This window comes from Botrytis fragariae (assembly GCF_013461495.1).
Source record: "Botrytis fragariae strain BVB16 chromosome Unknown tig00000050, whole genome shotgun sequence".
NCBI classification, from domain to species: domain Eukaryota; kingdom Fungi; phylum Ascomycota; class Leotiomycetes; order Helotiales; family Sclerotiniaceae; genus Botrytis; species Botrytis fragariae.
Genome location: NW_023500992.1, coordinates 1,032,587 through 1,049,947, shown reverse-complemented (window position 1 = coordinate 1,049,947; position 17,361 = coordinate 1,032,587). Strand labels below are relative to the sequence as shown.

The following is a 17,361-nucleotide window of genomic DNA, read 5'->3' as shown; positions in this document are numbered from 1 at the left end:
TGGTGAGAGGTATTTTAAAAGGGGGTTTGTCGTGAAGCCAATTGGCAATTATCTAAGTACTACCTGTTAGATTTGCTAGCAGATCGTTCAGGTAAGTTGTACCGTTGTCCATTTGGAGATATTGAATCGAAATCGTAATTCTTAAGAGTTTGTTCATATTTTGAGCTCTTCATGAATTTTGGTACGGAGTCCTATGATTGATTGTTAGAAAATAATCGATGATTGCACATACACAGTACTTACACTAGCCATCAACTTGAAGACAGATAATTGAGCCTCTTCAAATAACTTTGTGACTTCCTTCAAACTCTCAACCATAGCAGCATCTTGTCCGACAGCCTTGGTCATTCTAGTTGCCAATTGATTTCTGAGCATATGATCGATGTTAAGTTCGCAAGGTGAGCCTGGAGCTAAGAATGCATTGTAAATACCATAGGCCGATGCCATAGTTTCCTTGACGGAATCGAGACTTCCTCCTGATTTGCCCCTGGTTGGGTCTACATTTCTTACGGCTGCTTTGCACGACTTCAAGAATTCCTCGACATCTAGATAGAAAGACAAGTTCTCCTCACAATGGGTGTCCCGAAGGTTTTCGCGGAAAAGTAAACGAAGTGCGGCATCATTAAGAATTTTGTCCAACTTTTGAGTATTCGAATCTCGGGACACACCAGCTCTCACTGCTGCTGAACTTCCTTCGCTCTCTGAAGTACGATCTCTTGAAGTCATATTGATCACATCCTTGCCTTTTTGTGATAATTGATAGTAGGCATACTTTGTAGGCTGGAATCGGAAATCCCTCTTATCATCTGAAGGAGGAGTTGTTGCTGGTATTGCCTGTCGGGCTGAACACACCAGATTAGTTCTTGCTCCAAAAATAGCGATGCAACTTCTGTGGTTTCCCGTCTGTCCACCGTAGTACAACAATCCATCAGCCAGTCACAAGCGGCCTTTCCAGTAAATGTTTGATAAACAGTTCTGGGTGGCGATCCAACTTTACGCTCTCCTGCCATTCTCACACCAGCAATTCCATCCTTGTACTCGCTCAAAGAATCCGAATCAGCTGATGTGGTGCTGGTCTTAATATTCGGTCCATTTTGACCAACAAACCTGCGGAAAATAACCTCGATTGTGCTTCGATCCGAGGAAAGTTTATCCGTAGCAGAATCTCTTTCTAGAATAACCAACTGCATTGTATTCCTTGGGGATGCGACAAGTTCTGCGACATGTCTTTGTTGTATTCCGTTCTTCGAGCAAAATCTTTCCAAAACATGAATACCTTTTGGCGTCAACTGCCATATGGATCCCTTCATTGTGAAATCCTTTGCTTGCTTTCCGTCCGCAGATTCGATAAATCGTGCATCTAGGAAACGCTGACATACTGATCGAGCCATTTCCCGCGCCATAGAAAATGTTGTGGTCGTGGTGGTGGTGACAATACGTGAAGGGTCTTTTGGATCTGGCATACGATTCGATTGTGAGAATTTTAAAGAACCCAAATTATTGATAGCCTCTTCTGAAAGAAACGAATGTTCCACTCTAGTTAATCGTATGCGGTGCGCTGCCAGTGGTAAACTGACTACTAACGTTGCGAATAAATCTTTGAAATCCTTGTCCAAAAGTCAGCATCAATCTTGGCCTCTCGAAACATCAACACATCGTTACCAATACATACTCTAGTGAATGGCCTGTCATCGCTCGTCATGCGCAACAAGCGCGACGATGTTTGATGCATCTTGCTTGAATTTGTCGTCCTGTGATTTGAGTGGATCAACGGTGGGGTATCTGCAGCAGTATTCGAGTACGCCTGCGAGGGAGGGTTGGTACCAAGTAACGACTGACGACGACCCAGAAAATGGGAGGAAGTTGGATCCTCTGAAATTGTGTTGGAGGCAGTCGATGTCGAGTTTTCGCAGGGCGAGGAAGATAAATCTGTGTGATCTATGTTGCTTCCTAAAACTTCTGCCGACTTGGACCTATTTTTAATACTATTCAAAGGAGTGTTTTGATCTAGATGTGAATCTAAAATATTGCCTGATGAAGGACGTGAACGTAACGCGGGTTCAGCCAAACTTGCAATTGCGTTGCTAGTTTTGTCTCTTGCCAATACAGCTAAGGTGAACAAGCCACTTCGGTTTTGTCTTAATGAGCTAGTCGATTGACGATTTTGCTTATGAGAGGTAGTATTATTAGACGTGCGAGGTATCAGTTCCTTTGAACTCGATTCGCGAGGTATCAATGAAGATTTTGAATCAAAAGTTAGAGGCCGAACCGACAATTTTACTGAAGATAAGAAATTTGAGGAATCTCTCGTCAAAGTTTGACTTGTTTCGCCTTCTCGAATGGATCTATCCGAAAGTGGTGGTAGTGAACTTGAGGCTGAGGTAGATGATGTGGTGGAAGTGGAAGTGGATGTGGATGTGGTGGAAGTGGGTGTGGTTGTGGTTGTAGATGTGGTTGAGATATGTGTAGGATTGGATTTATGGGTAAGAGAGGACGGGACAACACGATCTTGAAAATTACTTGTGTCAATCAAATTCGAAACCGAAACCGAATTTGAGTTTGAGTTTGAATGAGATCCGGAATGGAAAGAGGAATTGGGAGTTTTAGAGATGGTGGAGGTGGAAGTGGAAGTGGAAGTGGTGGTATTTCTCGTGGTAGTGGTGGTAGTCGTAGTGGTGTGGGGTGAAATAGAAGGCGAGAGAGCCATCTAAGGTTTTTTTTTCTCTCTCTAAATCCGCAACTAATATAAATATTTTATTAATAAAAAAAGTAAAAATAAAAATAAAATAAAGTATACCATTGAGAAAATCTATAACCGCAAGTCTGTAATGTTTTCCAAGGACGGAGGGAGGGAGCAAGGAAGGCATGAGAAGAGAATTAATGGAGAACGTACCAGGATAAGGGAGGAACCTTGACACATCTGTCTTGAATTTGCGATTATCCACGCTTGTACTGTTTATTTTATTTATTTTGGCCTGGTCTGGTCTCGTTTGCCTTCTTCCTCTCTTCCTCTCTCTCTCGCTCTCTCTGTCTCTTTTTCCTTTTTTTTACTCCTGGTGCTCCGTTCAAGGGATTGAAGTGGAGGAATCGGTAGAGGAAGGAAGGTTTAGGTTGTGTTTTGTTTGAGTGGGTTTTTGCTAGGTGATGGGCGATGATGCTGGGTACTAGATGTGGGCGATGGGTGCTAGGTGCTAGGTGCTAGGTGCTAGATGCTGGGTGCCGATAGATCAAAACTCTAGGTACGGATACAGACAGGCAGGCAGACAGACAGACAGGTACCAGCTGCGGATTAAGTTGTCCGTCCCAAAATGATTAGAGCTAGCGAGTAGTGAGGGTCTAAAAAAAGAGCCGGAGAGCTGGAGGGATAGAGAGAGCTGGAGATTGGGATAGATGCGTCGAGGTAGGGCGGTATTCGGTGAACAATTGCATCAATGTGAACCAAGTAAGTAAGAGAACCTCCAGACTAGTGTGAATGGAGATTAGATTGAAGGGTTTAAGATTGGATTGGAGTATTTAATTACTTGAATAAGAAAGCAAGCAAGATATCTGAGGGTTTCAAAAAAGGTTAAAAGAGGGACAACAGAGATACCTCGATAGTGTGTAGATACTAGATGGAAAGAGAGGGTCGGTCCGCAGATGAAGGGAATTTTGCACACAAGATGGTTTTGTGCGTACGTGCATGTATGTGTATGCGTGCGTGCCATGAAGGAAGGACTCAAGGAGACAAGTCAAGACTCAAGAGTGACAGAATCAAGCTAGGCACATAGGAACGGCTAGCTGGCTAACTGTGAAGAGAACTGATGGGTGAGTATCACTTCTTAATTGATTTGCTAAGCATTACTACCGTGATGAGTAAAATCTATCGGTTCTGGATTGTTGGAACCCTGGCTGGCACATCTCATCCATACCTCAGAATATGCTTACTCGACCTCTCAAGTTCTCCAAACCCTGGATGGATTGGATGGAATGGTGACATCCGCCAGCATTATTTATGCAGCAAATGCAGCAATGGCAGTAAAGAAATCAAAAGGAAAAAAGAAAAGCGGGAAACCTCGTTCTAAGCACGAGGGTTACTGGGACCCACAAGTAGCGTGCGTCCGGCGTGTTTTCTCGGTAGTGTAAAAGAACAAGGGGGATTGATTGATTTGTTCTATGCCTCAACATGTTGTGTACACACCTTTTTTTAAATGAAACACAATTAATTGGTTGGATGAGGAAAAGCATGGAATCCCAATGGGGTGTGCAACTAATCTATATCCAGTATGAAATCATATGAGTGGAGCGCACTTTTGACATCAAGAGTGGAACTGTTCCTTCAACTGTTCCATGGGGGTCTACTTTCTGCTTCTTTTTGCATCTGTACTTGTAATGATCAATAGACTGAAGAGGGAGGGGCTTTACGATGCAGAGTACATACGGTGCATTGTATCCAGATCTAGGAAGAACAGGGAAGCCATATTCAACACAAGTACAGTCGAATCTACAATCCTACCGATAGACATAAATTCTCACTCTCATTCTCACTCGCACTCTCATCTTACTCTCATCTCACTCTCACGCATCCAACTCCGAATCGGACTATGACCAACACCCGATATCACCTATCCCCGAGCCGATCTTATAATTACAGAAAGGTAAAATACATGGCTTAGGTCTTTTCCTTCACATGTACTTTACTGTACGCAGTAAGACGATTATGCCTTGTATGTCGTAGTGATACTAGTAACACTAGCGATACTCTAAAAAAAATTCAACATACATACTATTTCATCAGACATCCGTGAAACGAACCAATGAATCACATGGCGGCAAAATGTGCTTTCATAAAGGTTGTCACAACTCGTGGGCCGTAAGCACACTAATCCTTTTTTTAAGTTAATGCCAGGTGAATCTATCTTATTTTCTCGTTTTTTACTCGTGGCAGACAGGGATCTAGATTGTCATTCATAGGATGGATGGGCAGAACCCTTGATGGATTTCTTGCGGCCAATGATTCTGCTGCGTTGGTGTACAGAGTAGTATCTGTGGGTTCTTATATAATGCCATTATTACTACCGGTAATAAGTAGACCTGTCTATCGTCTATTCCTAAACAATACCGAGTAAATGTTCATCTAGAACCATGAGGTATGGCACACTCAACACTGATACTGTTTAATAGGTACTGGTATCTTACGATACTCCATCTTTGGGAGGTAACAGGTATGGTATAAGCTTGAAGCAATCCATAAATCTGAGACTTCCATAATTCTTAGGGTTTCAATTTTTCAATTACCCATCAATACTAGTCAGCAGCTCTCCAGTCAGCAGCTCTCCACCCATCAAACAAACCCCCCCTCCCAGAGCCAGGACACATGGTTAAGAACGGTACAACCCTGAGATAAGAAGATCTTCCAGCTCTGTTGATCTCTCCAATTTTAATCTTCTTCTTTCTGCTTCTTGGGTTCTTCTTGACTTTCGTTCTTTAGTAAGTGATATGTCTCTCTCTCTCTCTCTCTCCACCACTGGCTTCTTCCGTTGAATCCAGGGAATACGAAATAAACTCTCCATTCTAAGTTTCGGTGTGAGAACCATTTCAGCAGTCGACAAGCTTGAGCCTTGGTGATGATGAAATATGTCTCTCTTTGACGATCCGGGTTCAGCCTGCGCGCGAAACGAGGATTGGCAACATGCCAAACATATGCGAAAATCGCACCATCAAATCACTCTCCCTTCCGGCAGTTGTTCTGAAACCACACAAACAATGCCATTTTACAGGAACCACCATCGGCAATAACCCTCAAGACACGCATTTTCCATTTGATTTTCACTTGTCAGAATGGTGCTGTGCATCTGTACTTGGTACCGTACGTACCTTTAATTTACAAGTCCAATCTCATGGGCTTGGCACTACCTATGGACGGCTAGATAGCATGATCGAGTCCACCCTGGAAAATGACCACCGTATAACTGGAGCAGTAGCAGTAGCAGTAGCAGAGAAATGTTATCAGTAAGCCTACATGGCACATCGGTGAACATGTCTGTGTGTAAGGTTGTGCTCACAGTACCAAGCACGATGATGCGAATGTCCGAAAGCCACGCTTTTCCCGCGTACATGGAATCCAACAATGTGCCTCGCCGTGCACACGTTGGTTGGATCGAAAAAGAGCGCAGCGTAGTTTTCTTCTTCCATTCGAGGCCGCTTTGCAGGTCGCGTTCGCGTGCACGAAACTTACTCAGACCGCCACCAAATCTCCCCCCTCGTTCCGATATGGGGATGCGTAAAGACAACAATGTATAGTATGTACCTATCCCAAATGAAATACGACACTCTTGCGCTAATAGGACGGGAGTCATGCAAGCTCTGTCAACGGTCTGCATGGCTAAACATGTCAGCAAGGCGCGCGGGTTCATACGGTGGTAGATGCGCCTTCGCACTCAACCGCAAATCACCATCATCATAGTATCATTATTGTATACAGTATAGTGTTCTACCTAGGGAGGCCCATTTATAAACAAAGGTGTGAAATGAACGGTTGTCACGAGACGGCCTTCGCTCTTCGGTATATTAAATTTTTTAAAAAAGGGTTTGTTGAAACTGTTGAATGCTCTGTACTCCACACAGAAAGGCCCCTCAATTTCCATCATGGTTCTAGAAACCCCGGGTAGGGCAATGGCAATTATGGAATCAATACGGCATGAATGTGTTTGGCGCTTCATTTCCATTTGTCACCGCCCGATGAACTGGGAAGGATTTTGGAGGCCTGTGGAAAATATTCTGATGTCTGATTATCCCTGTCCGTCAACGACCAGCGTTTCGAGAGGCGGTGAAGTATAAGAAAAAGTTGGGCTATTGAGAAAGCGGCAAAGTGCGACGATCATCCAGTCATCGGCCTTTTGCTCGCAATTAAGAAAAGATGCGTGGGTGGGCGGTAAGGTTAGATATGGATATTAATATGGATATCAACTTGTCAAGTGATTTTATCATGTTTTAGTATCAATAGTTGGGAACTTTGAACAGATGATATGCACCACATCACCGCCAAATTGAAGACAAGTTCACAGTCTAGAGGGTAGGCCGAAATGAGCTTGGCAACATGTGCTTGTGGAGTTCAACCAGGGAGGAAGAAAAAGAAAATGGGATGAAGACGTATTGTTTTCGTACTCCTAGTCGCATTGGGTTGTCACGTTGCTTGTCAGTGAATCCCTCCTGGCCTTCGCAAATCCCATGGGAAGAGGACGGGCTTTGGGTATGCAAGACTAAAGGTACCCAGTATGTCAACGGCATTGAGAGATCCCCTGGTTCATACAACTGTACGAAATAATCTCTCCTTTTATCCTTCTCCGACCTCATACTATGGAGGAGGCACTCCGTCGAGCGGGCTAACATCCAATACGCATAAAGGAATGCTGCACAGACTCCGTTTACCATCACAGCCCGGCCGCCCGTCCTAACTCTTCTTGCCTTCTCGCATATCCTGTAGCAGCATTTTGATGCGCATAATTTATCTTGTTATTGTGTTCGTGGGTTCGCGGATTCGTTTTAAAACTAGTAAGGGGAACGGAAGAGGGGAATACCCACACTCTTTGTAGGGTCCAGTTGAGTCGATTCATGAAATTGTGACACAAGAAGAAGAAAGAATTTGGTTCGAGGGTTGTAGCGAATAGAAGCTGGAAACCATTATTGGTTGATATGGATTTGTGAAATATCGAAAGGAAAACGCCTTGAACGGGCATCAATAGTGGACTCCCACGTTTTCTTGCCACGTTTTTCCTGGGATGTCCCGATATTTAGTGTGTTTGTGATATCATATAGCCCGTGGAGCCAATCATTCATGTGGTGCCGCTTGAAGGGCTTGTCGAAGAGGCTTATCCACTGATGGTTGGATACTTCCTGAAAAGGAATCCACTAAAGTATAAATATCCTTGATCGTATCCTTGATGAAGTGCACAAATCGATTATATCGGCGGATGTGGCGAGTGCATGGAGAAAATACAGTCACATTCCTATTTGTAAGAAAGAGGAGGAATATTGTTGAGAGGAACCATAATTTAAGAGCACGCTAGTTAGTCAGTCTGTTTTGTCTGTATCTTGATTCTTGAATATCCTCACTGATGAGCATGGAGTGAGTGAGTAAATGAATGAATGATCATCAATTGTTCATAGGTTTTCATAGTTAAAACACCACGATCAATTGAAGTTTGGAAGATGGAAATCGGTATATGCTGGATGAAAAGTAGTTCATTCCTTCATCCTGTATGCAATCAATCGTACTGGCCGAATCTGATCAAATCTCTAAACCACGAGGAAATGTCTCACTCAGCCTTGTGCTTTCTTTTTACGGTAAAAGAAAGACACAGGTACATTTCCATCGGATTTTAAACCGACCTCTCATTTCGACATTGCTTTTTATGGTGATACAAATATGTTAAACTCTAATCAGCTAATGTGTTGTGTATTAGACGAAACATAGATGAGCTTGAATGTTATACCACTCTTCCCATCATGTCTCACTCAATTTTTCCATTATCACATCTATCAAAGCAGCTCGTGTCTTCAACTTTGTACGTACCATATCCGGTATCAATTTCTTGAGATTCGCGTACAAGATGGATGTAGCGAACAATTCACGCACAGCTAGCTCATCACACTTGTCAATACATGCCTACCTACCTACGGATCTTTGCACAATCGGCCCCCAAATATCTCATATCAATTTCTGCACCATGTGCACAACCAACTTCCTTGCACAACAGTATTGCATGTTATGCATAAAGAAACGTGCATCTCTGTACTTGATTCTGTACTCTTTGCATATTACGCACGCAGTCAGACATGCAATTGGTTCACGTAACATGAAAGGGAAAGGTGAGTGATTTAGCCGTTTGCCTGTCGTGTTACCGAGGGATGAAACCTTGCGAAGCCGAAGATACCGAGGATCTTTTTCGATGAGCCGGTTGATGAATTTTGGATGGGTGAAGTCATCATTTTGGGGGTTGAGAGGTTGAGAGGTTGCAAGTTCCAGTGGCGAGCTCGTTTTCTTTACTCTGTGTGTACTATCGTACTCTGTACAAGTGTTCAAAGGGGGTGGGTGTATAGTTAGTGAGGGATTTGTGAAAGCAATTGGGAAAGTTAGCTACGATGACTGACTACTCTCCACAGTGTCACTTCAATCTATTTGGCATGATCCTCCTGTCCATTCAAATCTGGACGATTGATATCTCATAGTAAATTAAGAACTGTATGTATGGTATGATGAGTCTGTTCCCACTGGAGCACATTTCTGCGCATCGACTGCTCGCACTGTAACCTACAACCGAATTCTTGCTTCGTGCTACGCTTCTATCCAGTCACCTTTCGGTAGACTACCTCGATGCAGTTTCAACAAAAGTATAAGATGTCGCTACCCAGTGATTGGAAATTGGTACTCTGTCTAGAAGCAGGTGTACGCTTTTGGTCGACAGGTACCCCAGTACTTTCCCCAGCATTACCTTAGATTTTCCTTCAAAGTTTTACCCCAAATGGACAACAATCCCAGGATCCATATTCTTCCACCAGGCTTCTAGAAAACAGCAGACAATGTTACGAAAATGGGAATTTCTCCCGACCAATTATCAAACTATATTGGTCAAGGATTTTCAACCATATCTATGGAGATTGGAGATTAGAGATTACGCCGCATGAACAGATCGCCAAGTTATGACACCCCTTTTTTCTTTTGGCGTTGGCAGTGTACTCATGATACATGTATCGGTAGGATATGCTTGCGAGTGTCAAAAAGGGTTGTAAGGGGTGGCGGGTGTCTTTGATAGATGATAGATCAAGTGATCAGCCATCAACCATCAACCATCAATCATCCAAAATTCATCACATATGATATACGATAGCAACCGATGGAGTGGACTGTGGAACTTTCGATAGAACACCAGAACCTGTAGCCTTGTCAATCCAATCTCCTCTGAAGTTTGATATTACCTGATAATCGGTATACACGAGACATACGGAGTAGATTGCATCACAATCACCACACTTTTCTCGGAATTCGACAACACACCCTGTTCTCAATAATCTCCGATGCGGGTACAAAATGTCTGGTTTCAATTGTTATATTTTTTTTCTTCTCACCTGGGACCGAATCTAATCTGGAATTTGGACTCTGTACAGGATTTTTCCTGCGAAAGGATTTCAATTTTAAATTGCAAGATAGGTTTCAAAGTCGTAAGATTTTCTAGAAAGCTTCTAGAAGCTTTCTAGAAGCATGGAACATTTCTTTTGAATCCTTGCTTGTCTTGTCACTTGTTTTGTAATCATTCCCCCATCAAATTTTATAATCATCGGAGAATAATAATCCTCCTACCTAGTAACTTGGTAGTAAGTCTCTCGTTAACTCATTGATTCATTAATCCTAAACTTCTTTGGACAGGCATTCAATATTCTACGTGTCTTCCATGATCTCTCTCTGCCTAGGATGCGGTTTCATCTGAATCAAAAATTTGGTTCAAAAGGAAAAATGTTGTCAGGCTGGCTGAAGCTTCGTCCCCCCAAAATGCACCAAAAATACTTTTTGGTTTCGTCACCGTTCAAAATCCTAGCAAGGCGACAACGCCATCGGCAGATGTTTGGGATTTCTCGTTCTAGGTGTCAGTCTATACCGACGGTAATACCCGAACGTCAGGCGATACGATGTGTACTAAGTACAGACCACGACTTAGTCTCAACTCAAATATGGATGTTTTGAGTCCTCTCACAGTCATCTCACACAAGCGATGTTGAGGTAGGGACACTTAATCCTGCATTGTATGGATTCCTAGTACAGTAGTACCGTACGCAGAAAAAGGAATCTCGTCTCATTTCCCCTTTCTCAATCGCGTCAAACTCGGGGCTCCTGGATGAGGAGAGAAAGATACTTTGATTTATTCATCTATTCTGGATGTCCAATCCTACCTCTCTCCTCACCGCATCATTCCATTAACAAGATACGATATCGATAGGACTATTGACATTTACATGTATCAAAATACCTCCCAAATTAACAACCCTACACTCACTCACTCACTCACTCACTCTCCTTCCTAAAACATATTCCCGGATCGTTGTATTCGCATGGCAAATTGTAAGTACCATGCATTCATCGTTTTTGCCACCCTTTCCATATCTTGGATACGCCTGTATCGTATGTATCTACAGTACATTTGTACGCGCCTACCTCGTGGCTATTTATCCGAGTATCAGGCAGAATACATGTGATATTCATATGGAGCACACACAATAAACACATGTGGAAAGTATTCGGCATATCATATCACATATATGTAGATATCGTTACCTAGTAGGTAGGTGAGCTTCGGAGACAGAGAACTCGGGATACCAAATAGAATCGCTCGGATAGAATCATAGATTGAAAGTAGTTGTATTTTAATACTTGGTAGCGATATCAATCATCATTCTAATTCCTGGATGTGAATGATCTGGATTGTATACTGGATTCAAAACTTATTTGTAACTTTGCTTTTCTTCCACATTGCATTTCTGAGAATTGGTTGTGCGATTTGATTCGATTTGATTTAATATCGAATGTTGAAGTGAGTATATATCTTCGACGTCTTGTTTTTTCTCATCCTATCTGTTGAGAGTAGGTGGGGTATTGAAATACATGTAGGTATGTATCTATATGTATCTATGGATGTAGCTATGGATGTACATACCCACCTACCTAGTATGTAGGTATGTATGCATGACACTGCAACCCATGGTATTGAATCGCGACGCCACGCAATGCGACACCCGTGATATATACCTAGGTAGGTACCATACCACCAGAAACCCAAATCGGAAAGACGAAGAGATAAATGGTTACCTACTAGTTACATGCTGACGAGATTGATAGTGACAGGAGATCTATTTCTGATTACGTTATTCATCCTATCAATGATTCTCAAGTGAGCATCTCATACACGCACTAGTATTGCGTATTTTTTCTGGCGCAATGCGTATATAGCTAGATGTTACACAGGCACTAGGTAGGTATCGTCTGGCTCGACGAGGTATGATTAGTGCAGATGCGTGTCAGTATTTAGACAGTTGGGTATTGTATTTGATGATCTATCCGAGTATATCTGGGATTGTTGTCATTCTATCTCTGGTACTGGATATATATATGTGTGTGTGTGTGTGTATACATATCTCTCTCTACATCATCTCACCACATCGCATCGCTACCAAACAAATAACCAAACGAACAAATAATCGGATAGAGTAAGCTAACTGCATACCCATCCACCATCTATACATAACATAATATAACATATCGTGACCCTCAAAAACATTGTACCACAATCACTCAATCCCATCCCATCCCACCAGCGACTCGCAATCCAAACAAACAACCAAGTAGGTATCCAAGTAAGCCAGTGAGTAAATACTAAGCAACCCATCTATTTATTCACTTCCTTACTCACTCACTTACCCCTCCCTCTCACACCACACTGCAGTCCAGTCCAGTCAGCAAACCGCAAGCTTCTCATCTCCGAGCCGGAGGCCTAGGCGGAGAATTGTTACGTTTAAGCTTATTATTTTGGGCTTGCTTTTGTTTATTTACTCACTTGCGTATTTGCTTACTTACTTACTTACTTGCATACTTGCAGATTTATTACTTTTCTTTTCTTTTCTTTGCTTTGCTTACGTAGGTGCGGGGGTTTGTGGGTTTGTGGGAAGTGTAGATAGTATACTGTATACTATTTCACAGATTCCAGATCTCATAATCAAGTCAGGTCGAATCAAATCGAATCAAATCATAAGCAGCGATTTCGGGGGTGGAGCGGAGTGTAGTGGAGTGGAGTGTAGTGGAGTGGAGTGTAGTGTAATGTATGTAAGATAGGGGCAGATGGTGAATCTGGTTATGTGAGTCTGAGATGGATGGGTGTGAGATGGATGGGTGTGAGATGGATGGATGGATGGATGAGATTTGATTCCTGAACAATTGCGTAATCATCAGTGTGGCTTGCTGAGATATGTATATGTGTATGATATGCATATGCATATGTGGATGTGTGTATTTGTGTATTTGTTAGTCAGGTTGAGGTTTGCTTGCAGGCACGTTTTGTTCTTTTGCTTTTGCTTTTTGAGGAGTCCGCTGAGTGGCGGGTGGGAGGCGGATGTGAAGTGGAAGTGAGGTGGAAGTGGGATGGGTGAGGAGGTGGTGGGTGAAGGGAGGGAGATGCTGATGTGGCGTGGTGTGATGTGGTGTGATGTGGTGTGATGTGATACTATATGATCTGAGAACAAAGGATTAATAATACCACAAGGGTGAGGAGATCAGTATCTAGATGATGACGAAGAGCTTATGTGTATTGTATTGTATGCATATGCACGACACACAAAATGGATAGATACTGTAATCTTACCTACAAAGGTTCGCGGAGATGGTGCGGAGGAGGTAGTGGTGTCTAGGAGTTAGGGTATAGGGTATAGGTAATAGGATATGAGCACTCGGTGATTATATTAACGCTCGTGATGAATGTTCACTCATACGAGGAGAGATATCAAGATGGTTCATGCAAATCTTGAGTCATCATGTGTTTGTTTTGTGACGCGTGACGCGTGATGAGGGATGGAATGAGGAGATCTTTGATGGGTATGGATGAGAGAGTTTTTTTATATGTAATTCCTTGGTTGAATATTTTTGGGCAGGGTATGTGTTGCATTATGTGTACCATTCTGTTCTTCTTGCGTTTGTGTATTTGAATTTGTTGTGCTTGTACAATGGACTTGAATTGAATTTTGCGCTGAGACTTTTTGGATGGGGAGTGGAGAAGGTTTGTGAGGGGTTTTTGATGGTAGATTTCTGTAGCATACTAGTGTATGGATAGACATCGCAAATGAACTATTAGATTCATACCCGGATTTTGGTTGTAGATTTGTGGTTTAGACACGTCGGATGATGTTGCTCTTGGGTATTGTATGGTTTTGTTTTTGTGGCATGATTAGATGAATGTCGTATGGGAATGATGGATGAGTTTCTGTTGTTACTGTAATATATGGAGGATAACCATGGAGAGTTTTTTTAAGAGTCTAATGATAGTGAATATATGGGATCAACCCGGATGGATGGAAGAGTTGGGTTGCTGTTACTAGGATAGAGTTGATATTTTATCACAGGATTCGCCAAGGGAGTTTGGAAGATTGACAGCTTGAGGTTAATAATTGGTCCAGTGATCCCATTGTTAACTACTGCTGTTGATACTATACACCAGAGAATAGCAGGAGTGCGGATATCTGGGCGTATATCATCGGTTGTATATTTCTTAGACCCAGGCATGAGGTCCAAAGTAATGAGAGAATCATGATTTATCATCTTGGCGTGGAAATGCACAATAGGTAGAAGTCTATTCTTGCAAACTCATAACGATGAATTCGGCATGTATCTTTTGCTGATGTTGACTACAATCTACCTGTGTCCCCGTAAGCTTTTTCGTATCCAAATGGCAAGTCAGGACTCAACTCAGTGGTCATTCAAGTGATCAGAACCACAAGAAGTTGTCCATACAAAAAGAGTTTAATCTACATTTCTAGGAATATTGGAGTGAACTGAAAATCGTCTTCTCCGTATTACTCGTCACCTCATTTCAATCTGCTATGTACGATCATTGCTTCGGTCCCGAAGAAACGAGCCAGCCAACTGTACAGAATCACTTTAGTGAAGTGGCGCACATACTTGTCGTTGCGATGTCGACGAACATGAAACCACATACCAAGAGATCAAGGTAGACTGGAATGTGTATCATACGAGATACACATTCCTGTCCTCAAACGCCGCGATTCAAGACGAATCTAAGACTGTGCTTTTACATTCCAAGGCTATAAATATCGGTAAACAAGCTTCATGGCGTGAATGAGGGGGATAATGATAGGAGACTGGATACATGAGGATATTTTGATATAGTTTACTACATGTGAAGAGCTGAGAGCCTACGAGTTGACCCGTCAACACATAAGAAGATAGGGTTTCCCAAGACGTTCTTAGCTATTTTCCTGTTGCTCGTTCAACCAGCTCTCTTTGCAATATTAATTTAAGGTAATATATTCTGCCCGGTTGATTTAAGCTTCCAGACTTTCGATCTCTTCTGGATAACAAACCCCCAGACTTCAAACACAAATAATAAATTTTTATCAACACACCTCTACACCGAACCCAAAATGCATCAACCAACCCTCCTCACTCTCGCATTCCTCCTTCTCCCCCTTTCCACACTAATCACCGGTCTCGATACCGACTCTCAAGCCGGCAGTGGTAGTGGTAGTGGCAGTGAAACCTCCAGCGGAACCTCCAACGGAAATCTCAATCCCAACGGCAACGCGAACCAAAACCAAAACCAGAATTACAACACCAACGAAAACGAAAATTACAATTCCAACACCAATATCAACAACAATTACAACATCAACTATAGCGATAATGACAACTACAATATTGATGTGAATGACAATGACGACGACGATAAAAAAGATGGGATAGTTTACACGACTGAAATTGTCACGGCGCTGACGACTTATTGTCCTGAGGCGACGAAGTTCGAGCAGAATGGGATTATGTATACGATTACTGAGGCTTCGACACTTACTATTACAGATTGGTTTGTTTATCTTTCCTTCCATTCCTTTCCTTTCATTTCTTCCCATCTTCATTCCCCTTTTCGCGTAGCGAGCGAGCGAGCGAGCCAGACCCATAAAACATAAAACATAAAACCCAAAACACAACTAAAAACAAAACTAACATTTATATCCTCGCACACAGTCCCTGCACACAAACGCGCGCTCTCCCCGGAACAGCCCTCACACCCGCTATCCTCCCCCAATCCCCTCTTGCAACCATCTCCCCCACTGCCGTCTCCCTCGCCGCTCTCACTGCCCCCTCTCCTCCCCCCGCTGCAGACATCCTCCCCCTATATCCCATCTCTTCCCTCCCCGCATCCATTCTCCCTCAATCACTCCCCCCAGTCAGCAATGCCAATATCCTCGCTGCTTCTGTTCTCCCCTCTGTTATTCCCGCCGCGACTAACCCAGCTACGATTGATGAATCATCGAAACCTTTGAATAATGCAGTGGAATCGGCGTTTGGAGCGACCCCGAGTGAAATTGGGGATGAGACGGGAGGTGAGAGTGGACCGGTGCAATTTTTGGGGCGGCGGGGAAGAGCGCGAGGGAAGTGGGGATTGGGGGGTTGATTTGGGGATTGGGGATGGTGGGATTGATGATTTTGTAGGGAGGTCTTATTGGAGGAGTTAGATTGATTTTGTAGGTGATTGGAAGGAGATTGGAAGGGGTAGTATAGGATAGGATAGGGTGGGATGGGATGAGATAACTTCGGGTTGATTTCTTGGAACGCTGGAATGGTAATGTAGTTAGGTCCTTCTGAAATTTCCACACACTGGTTAAAGAATATGGAATTGCGGACTGAGAAAAAACTTATGGTAATGAAATGAGGAATTCATAGTGTCAGTTTGTATCCGATATTGATTTGGGCATTTAGATAGAAATTGAGGAAATGAAAGCTCACCTCCGTAGGACTTTATCTCAATATTCGACTTCTTCTTCTGGCGAGTTCGTTTCTGTGAGTCAGAGAGAGAATTATGACCATTGTTATCTACGATGACTGAATCTAGGTAGGGGGATTGACGATCTCGCTCGGTCTTACAGGAAAGCCATGGATGAGATGGTGTATGATGAGTTGCGAGGTAAAGCTCAGAAGAGAGTGGTATAGCATTTGGATTTTTATAAGTAGATCTGGAGGTAATGTTCTGTTTTTGTAGAGTGCAGTATAGGAACTAAATAAGATGATGATCTGATGCGGATTGAAGAATGACATGGTAAGGATGAAATCATATACTGTGCATTTGATTTACGGATTGAATACATTGCATTGATCTGGAAATGAGATGATAGCGAGCCAAATCTGAAAAATTGTATGCTATAATCTGCGGTCTGAGATAGTCTAGATGAGAGTATATATATAAATTTCAAATTGTTTGGTTCAAGCTTGATTGTAGTCGTCTATTCTTCACAAGAACACAAGATTCGAATTGTCCTAAAGTTTCTATTCCATGAAGATGAGATAATATACAATTAAAGAACGTACAACAATAGCATGATAAAAATATCAAACTACCATGTGAGATCCAAATAATAAAAAATGTGTTAAAGATTCCAACTCCAAATGTGCCCATATAAAATACATACATCAACACTTTCGTGTGTGATGATGTTTCTCCAGCGTTCCTCCACAAATATTCAATCTCGTCCTATCTCCAAACAATTGGTATAATATAAAACATCGCTTCCTGATTCGAAATTCGCATATCGGCCGTGAAATTCGTAGATTCGTAT

At 42.6% G+C, this 17,361-nt stretch overlaps 2 protein-coding genes across 2 annotated transcripts; one reads left to right on the top strand and one right to left on the bottom strand.

Moving 5' to 3' along the window:
- Nucleotides 1-59: 59 nt before the first annotated feature.
- Nucleotides 60-2,707, bottom strand: Bfra_004331 (putative developmental regulator flba protein; the record flags this gene model as incomplete). Its single annotated transcript, XM_037334737.1, has 4 exons — nucleotides 60-191; nucleotides 244-842; nucleotides 941-1,607; nucleotides 1,673-2,707. The coding sequence occupies 4 exons, from the start codon at nucleotides 2,705-2,707 to the stop codon at nucleotides 60-62; spliced, it is 2,433 nt and encodes an 810-aa protein (XP_037193271.1).
- A 12,467-nt stretch (nucleotides 2,708-15,174) lies between these two features.
- Nucleotides 15,175-16,202, top strand: Bfra_004330 (putative clock-controlled protein 6 protein; the record flags this gene model as incomplete). Its single annotated transcript, XM_037334736.1, has 2 exons — nucleotides 15,175-15,611; nucleotides 15,773-16,202. 2 exons carry the CDS (start codon nucleotides 15,175-15,177, stop codon nucleotides 16,200-16,202), a joined length of 867 nt encoding a protein of 288 aa, XP_037193270.1.
- Between the last annotated feature and the right edge of the window lie 1,159 nt (nucleotides 16,203-17,361).